Source organism: Symphodus melops (genome assembly GCF_947650265.1).
Source record: "Symphodus melops genome assembly, chromosome: 17".
Lineage (NCBI taxonomy): Eukaryota > Metazoa > Chordata > Actinopteri > Labriformes > Labridae > Symphodus > Symphodus melops.
This window is the reverse complement of record NC_136707.1, coordinates 22,181,871-22,189,513: the sequence shown is the minus strand read 5'-3', so window position 1 is coordinate 22,189,513 and position 7,643 is coordinate 22,181,871. Positions and strand designations below refer to the sequence as shown.

At 37.4% G+C, this 7,643-nt stretch overlaps 1 protein-coding gene across 2 annotated transcripts; it reads right to left on the bottom strand.

Moving 5' to 3' along the window:
• Nucleotides 1–1,745: 1,745 nt before the first annotated feature.
• On the bottom strand, nucleotides 1,746–7,162 carry LOC306838707 (interferon-induced protein 44-like). Of its 2 annotated transcripts, XM_079367054.1 has the most exons (9): nucleotides 5,849–7,162; nucleotides 5,696–5,740; nucleotides 5,195–5,257; nucleotides 5,037–5,070; nucleotides 4,687–4,885; nucleotides 3,235–3,387; nucleotides 2,982–3,153; nucleotides 2,791–2,891; nucleotides 1,746–2,055 (listed from the first exon to the last, which is right to left on the bottom strand). In XM_079367054.1, exons 3-9 carry the CDS (start codon nucleotides 5,253–5,255, stop codon nucleotides 1,894–1,896), a joined length of 882 nt encoding a protein of 293 aa, XP_079223180.1. In that variant the 5' UTR covers nucleotides 5,256–5,257; nucleotides 5,696–5,740; nucleotides 5,849–7,162; the 3' UTR covers nucleotides 1,746–1,893. The 2 variants fall into 2 exon arrangements, with proteins under 2 accessions (XP_079223180.1, XP_079223179.1); XM_079367053.1 differs by lacking the exon at nucleotides 5,849–7,162 and having other exon boundaries at nucleotides 5,696–5,829.
• Nucleotides 7,163–7,643: the final 481 nt, after the last annotated feature.

Genomic DNA, 7,643 nt, shown 5'->3' with positions numbered 1-7,643 from the left:
TACATCGTTACTTTGAGGACTAAAAAGAGAATTGAATTAATTTACAGCTGATGTTTTTTTTATTTAGAAGCGCTTCAAATCAAACTTTTATTTTATATGGACAACCACTTGAACCCCTCATGGTAGCACCGTTTAGCTGTTGGACTCTTGACTCGATATGGAAAATACAAGAGTAAATACATGTGAATGTGTAACATAGATAAATATATTTTTGAATGTGTGTTTGTGTGTGTATAAATAGATCAAATAAACAAATACTAATATGTACACGACTAAATAAGACGACATATAATGAACATGTAATTATAACAGATGGGTTAACATGAGGTAGACAGTTTTGCAGTATCTGCATAAAACAGTGTGCAGAGATTAAAAAAAAAACATTAGAAGGACAATAATAACAGTGTTAACATGAGGAAGTTATTGACCCTAAAATGATTGTTAAAGGATGAATGCGTGACCTTTTGGATCCAGTAGAGGTCGCCCTTGAGCAACAGCATGAAACCAGTGATGTAGTGCAAGTTACATGCAGGTATATGGTGTATTATTTTTCAGTCTTCATAGGGTATACCCAATTCTAAATCCCCTCTGATTCACAATATTTAATATGCTGCAATTAGTTTACCCTCGGATGGTGAAGGCTCAATGTAACTGTCTCGTTCTGTTGTTCTTTTCCACTTAATAAAATGATAAAAAAAACTTACCTGCTCTTCTTTTGTTGTTCATGTTAATTTCATATCAATCCATACTCCTTTAAGTCAAGTTGAAGTTGATTGTTTACCTGTAAATAAAAAACGCAGTTTTTGAGGTGAATTAAATATGCAAGAGTACTTTTTTACATTTCACTGTTTATTTTGTCTTTGTCATCGACGGTTGATAAAGGCAACTTTCACAGCTACATGATTTTTTCTTTTAATCTACAGATCTAGTATGTTACTGTATGGATTTGTTTTGTTCAATTTCAGTGCAATGATTTTGTTGGCATAGAACATATATTGACATGTATGAGTCTGTTTTTTCTGTTGTAATAATTTTATTGGTTGTTGCATTCAAGATAATTAGCCCCTCAGCTCACACATGGCTCCCACAAATACAACTCCCTGCAAATGCTTCTGATCACAACATTGATATCTATTGTATGGACTAATAGGAGTCATACAAATTGTCCTACTTTTCATTTTTTCAGTCACCTAAGCTTAATTTAAACCTACATAAGATACATACTCATCATAACCAGACACATTTTAAACAATTACGTCCATGATTGAAAAAAAACAAAAAAACAACATAACATCACAAACTGCCCTCTAAATCAACAAACCCTTAGCTTTCAACGATATACAATGCAGTAACTCATGCATGGTGGTAGAGGCACAAGCATACATATTTCATTAAAGGTCACATATTCTCCTCCTTTTTAACAAGTTGCATTGAGTCTAAGACCTCCTCAAAACACATGTGTGAAGTGTCTTTTTCTAAATCCACTCTGATCCTGTATTTGATCATGCCTATAAATAAACCCCTTTATTTGAGCCCTGCTCAGAACAGGCTGTTTCGCTGTCTGTAGCTTTAAATATGCAAATGAGCTGAGTCTGACCACGCCCCTCTCTGGAGGGGTTACTGCCCTTTGTGATGTCATGAGGGGAAATCTCCAAACGGCCTGTTTGAGCACACATTTTCTGAGGAGTGGAGCAAGGTAAAGGAGGAGAGGATGAAGTTAGACAGATCAGAGACACATGTTCGTGTTAGAGGAACATGGAGCATTGTTTTTAATAATATGTGACATTTATATCTTTAATATTTTACTGAGAAAGGTAAATGCTTGGTCATCACACACATTGAAAAATTCACATTTCACTCTGTAATGAAGAAAAATCTCTGCATTATGTCAGTTTACATGCTGTTGACGAAGTCTTCTCCAGAGTAAATCATGTGTCTCAGGGCACTCAGTAGAAGGCTATCAATGTCGTCATCCGGGTCGATCTCTAAGTGGTAGTTCTTCACAGGAAAGACGCAATTCAGCGGAATACCAAGAGATGCACTCAACTTTTCCATCTAAATTTAAAGAGTTTGATATGTTAGAAATGACAACACAGGGCTACTCAAAAGTTGTTTCTGTGTTAGAACTTTATGATGTACAGTCAGGTTGCCATGAAACAAGATTTGTAAACTTTGATACAAATATGAAGGGATACTAACACCTGTATTAATAATATGGAAACACAAATGGAAATCCTATAGGCACCCAATATCCGCAAGTTCTAGTTTTTATTTTCCAAAAACTACACAATTGAAACTGCACAAATTCACCAAAAAAAAATACACAGATGCATTTGCAATGTTTGGGAATCTAAAGGTTATCAATGTGTTTGTGCAAATAAGATATTGTGCAGGACTTTACTTGCACTTTTTGAAAAAATCCTTTCTTGCATCTTTTGTGCACAATTCTGTTTTGTTTTTCCATAACTGGCACATAGGATAGCAAGAGACACGACTGAAACTTGAACACCTCTATAAGATGCTATGAGGACTTTGGAAAGTTCACCACTTGCCAATCCCTGAATTTAGAATGACCACCGCTGCGCCCTTTTCAACTCGCGGTTGGCCGGCAGTTTTGTGTAAAAAATGTGGCTGAAAATCTGTAGTATATATATTTTGGTTTTTAATGGAACTTTTGGATAATATTGATCATTAAATATATTTTAGAGAGTGTTTTAAAATGTGGAATCTTAAAGTATTGACATACAGAAAATGTTGACAACCAAAGTTTAAACATCAGTGTAAACATACCTTTTCCTTCAGGAGCCGGCTCTCGTACACCTTCTTGATGTCTTTTTCGATCTCTGGACAGACTCTGTCAATGTGCGTGAGAATAGCTATTTCGGGAACCTCTGCAGATACAGAGCAGAACCCAAGTCAGTCGAGATTATCTTTGTTGCGTTATTGTTATTCAAAAAGCCTAGAAATCTAGTAATTCTTACTTAAGTCTCTGCATGTAAGCCTGACATCCCTCATTTTTTTCATATATTCATCACTCAACAGGTTCATTTTGTTGGCATCAACCACACAGACCAGAACGTGACATTGTTCATTCAGAGAGGGGCTTTTGTTGTACTCTTGCTTGTCTTCGGTTAAAGCAGAGGCAGGATTGAACTGTGAAATACAGTAAAAAAAATGTTAGAGCAAGAAATATATCAGGGAAAATCTAAAAGACGTTTGATGAATTTCATGTACCGTGTAGTTCTCCTGTACTTGTCCCTTCATGCCTAGTTTGATGTCCTCTACATGAACTCCTCTGTTGGTTTCTTTTTCAAGGCCCATGAGGTCAGTGAAAGAAAACGGGTAAAATGTCTTTGGCGATCCTTTCTGGATTTTGTAAGTTGTGTACTGTAAAATAGAAAGAGCCATTATTTTGACAATAGTGCCACCTGTTGATCAAGAGGAGTCATTCATGTTGGTTAGTCTCCCATCATTTTTTTCATCACACGATTTCCTTTTCAGATGCGCACAAATCTCCTGAACATTTTTTGGGTGGGCTGCATGTATGAAGGCAATTGATCAGAACTTCATCCAGACTTTATCCTGGTGAAATTTTCACAACAGGCAACAGTGTATCAGCTTTCAGTTCCTGTTTCCTTATGCGGGGGTCTTTGAGCCATAGTTTGGCCACCCAAGTCAAATAGTCTGGACACGCCCCTGGAAGAGGGCTGTAATTGTTCAAAACTACTGCACCCTGATCTTTGAACAGCACTGATCTGAACAGATCTTGTGGTTTGGTCCTCCTCACTTTGTACTACCTACATAGTAGAGCTTATTCACTCAGGATTTGCATTAGAAATATACTTTCTGCCTAACTGCAACAAATTTTTCCTTTCTTCATAGTTTTTAAAAGTTGTTACTTTATCGAGTACTTTTACATTCATTTCTGTCTTTTAATGATGTACAATCTTTCTTTTGCTCTTTTTTCTAAATTTCTGTTGCATTGTTTCTTTAAGCTTTGTTTAAATGTATTTCTGTTTTTGTCTGTAAAGCACTGTGAATTGCCTTGTATCTGAACAACACTATATAAATAAACTTGCCTTGCCTTAACAGGCCCTGGGAGGATGCTATGCAAGAGGCCTTCCAACGCAAAAGCCTTAAACTGGCAGCTGACGCAGACAAAGTGGCCAAAAAGTAAGGATCTGCCCTGTTGAGCATGGCTGCTGAGGCACTGCAGACAGGTCAACCACCAGGTGTATGAAGGACATGGTGGTTCATAGGAAAGCCCTGTGGCAAGCCATCACAGCTCTCTCTAGTGCTGCTGAACAAGCTAGTCATTTGCTCTAGCTCAAGAGGAGAGATACTACCTGGGCCTCAAAACAGCAGCTGTAGCATCAGGTTGAGTAGAGGGAGGTTAAGCAGAGTGGGGCCCATCTGAGATGCCAGATGTTGCAGATGAGCCCACCTGATTACCCCTCAGGGATGTTATTGCCTCCCTTTATCCCCAGCCTCAAGTGACACCCCCCCTGGAAACCCTCAGCAGGCATACTCATCCCCACTCACATCATCTTAGGTTATAATGCAGGTTACAAGGGATTGTATCACCTAGTCCTAAAATAGAACTGATCATTGCAGGTACACATGAAAAATGAATTCAATAGTGAAAGACTTGAGTTTACTTAAGTTTTACAGTGCATGCATGCATACTTGCAGGGTGAAACTCTCTCCACATGTTGCGTCTGCATGAGCTCGATTGGACATCCTTCCCTGTAACATGCTGTCCACAGAGTTGATGAAACTGGACTTCCCAGCAGCAACCGGTCCATGAAGCATAAATCTGAGCTGCTCGATACTCTCTGCATGAGGCTTATAATCCTTCACAGCCTGCAGCTCTTTCTCATTGTCGCTGTTCAGTGATAAAAAGTTAGACACATGATGTAAAGCTAGTGAGACTCGTGACAAGAAAACAGTTTGCACATCTTTTTTTTTTTCAAAGTGAGATTGCATAAGACACCATTAAATATCAGAAGTACCACACACTTCAAGACATGACTCACCCCCATGGTATCTTCCTCCATGGTTTATCAAAAACTGACAAGAGAGGAACACATTTTAATGTTGTACATATTTATGATTTGTAAGGTAGCATCTTCAACACAAAAAAAACCTTTAAATGTAATTTAAGTTTGAACAGTGTTTTGTAATCTTGTCTTACTCGGAGGTGGAGGTGAAGGTGGAGTTGGAGGGGATGATCTCCATGGCCACCATCCAAACATGGCTTCAGTGAGATAAAATGGCAACATGTTAAACAGGTCTCACGGTCTGATATCTGATTTACATATTTCACTTAAAACAAAATGTCAACAAAATGTTAAACTGAACTTTTGATCAATTCACCACAATGTTTTTCTAACCGAACAAGCAAAGGATTGAGCTACAATAAAGTAGCCACCTTCCAGAGGAATATAGGACAGTGTAAGTTAAACCAGGCAGAGAAACATTAACATGTTTACATGTCAACTTGCTGTACCATTTTCCAAAGTGTTCTGCCAGCAACAAAATGATGTTGACTAACTTGCAGTGAAAGATCTCTGACTAAATTAATACATTTTTGAATCTTGACTCATTTCTATTATTTGTTCTTCTTTTTTTCATTGAGACACATCTCAATTATATTAAGTCTATTCTATTAGCTTGAATGTTATGAAAGTCTTACCTGTTGTGCAAAAGAAAAAGCTGTTGATTCGTCTCAATTAAGGTCCTTAAATAGAAAAGAGGACATGAGGCTGCAGCTATATCTATCAATATACTACAATTAATTATATAAAACAAATCAAGAAATACATGTGAGGCTAGAAATACTCCTTACCTGTCCCCTTCATGGCATTTCATCAAGTGTGATGGAGACAAGACTTGTACACAGTATGAACTGCATGCTTTCACTTTCCATATGAGAGAGTTATGTGACTACATTTTTTCTTTAATAGATTTTCAACCTGTTGTTGCATTTCACTCACAAACATTCAGGGACTAAATAATTGTAAATATAATTCATAAATACAGTAAAAAAAAATTGTGTGGACGAAGAAAAAACTCAAAATCATGACATTTTCTCAAATTAACTAAATGTTCAGGCAGAGCCTTGTAAAGACAAAAGTTATCCAAAATAGCATCATAGACCTTAAGAGAGCTTGTATGGTGAAAGACTGTCAAGAGGAGTAAGGAGGATCTTTAACAGGAGGAAGAGTTACTCAAGTGGAGGAGAATCAAGATATAAAGAATAAAGCTTGAATAACTTTGTGCTTATGGCACGGTATGAAACAACCGTGCTAAATGGAAAAACACCCTGAGAGAGCAATCAAGAGAGCGGCATAATTCTCTGTTACTCCAACCACCCTCAACTCTAGTAGCAGCATTCTGGATCAGCTGAAGGTCTCTGACTGATGTTTTAGGCAGATCTGTATAGACATTGTTACAGTAATCAAGTCAACTCAAGATACATACACGGACATGGTATTTATAACTCATTTGATTTTTTAATAATCTGCGCTAGTGGGAGCATATAGATGTTAACAGGAAGAGGCCCCAAGATGGAACTTTGGGGAACTGCACAAGTGATTGTTTGCTCAGATTTTAAGTTACCTATAGAAACGAAGAAGTCCCTGTCCTTCAAGTATTATTCAAACCAGTTTAGTGTTGTACCAGAAACTCCCACCGAGTTTTCCAGTTTTTCTATAAAATATATAGTGGTCAACTGTGTCGAATGCAGCATGCTGAGATCAAGTAAAACTAAGAGTGAGCTTATGCCACCGTCTGTTTAAACGGATGTCATTAAACACCTTAGCCAGAGCGTTCTCAGTGCTGTGACTCTGTCAAAAACATGATTGGAAGACATCAAAACAGTTGTTTAATGTCAAGAAGTTATTTAAATGTTGAAAAACTGCTTTTTCGATAATTTCACAAAAAAAAGTTAGACTTGATGTCTGTAATTGTTCATTAATGACTTGACTAAATTGTTCTTCATTAATAGTAGCTTGATGACTGCCATTTACAGAACCTCCATCTCACAGTTACCCGAATTAAGTTCTTGGCATAGAAAAATGATTTTATCTCATGAATAAAAAACTAAACTAGTTTCTTGTAAAACCGTTAATAATACAGACTTTATGTTCCTTAACTACTGTGAGTTAGAGAGATGGTGTACCTGAGAATTCAGTTGGGCTTTTTTTGTTGCTCATTGGCCTTTTGTTTTTTTCCAGCTTCATGTCATTTCATGGTTTTTTTCCGCTCTGATGGCGCTCCACTTGAGGTATGCAGGACAGAGATGCAGATGTGCGTGTCAATTATACAACAAAAGAAGTGAAACTACTTCAAATATTTAAAGTTGCTAGAACATTCCAACCGGCCACACCGCTCAAAGAAGGAAGTTTCAGTCATCGTCCAACCAGCTCTACTACTTTCTTCATAACTTAAAATAAAACAGAATTGACAGTGACAGTCCCCTCCTGACATCTCCCAGCCTGTCACAGATGGATGGACAATAGAGTTCACCCCTTTAGGTTGTTTCATCTTGATACATCTCTAGTCATTTTCTACATGTTGAGTCTGTTGTCGGGTCATATGGTCTAATGGTTGAACCAAGGAGTCGTCTTTTCAATGTGTTA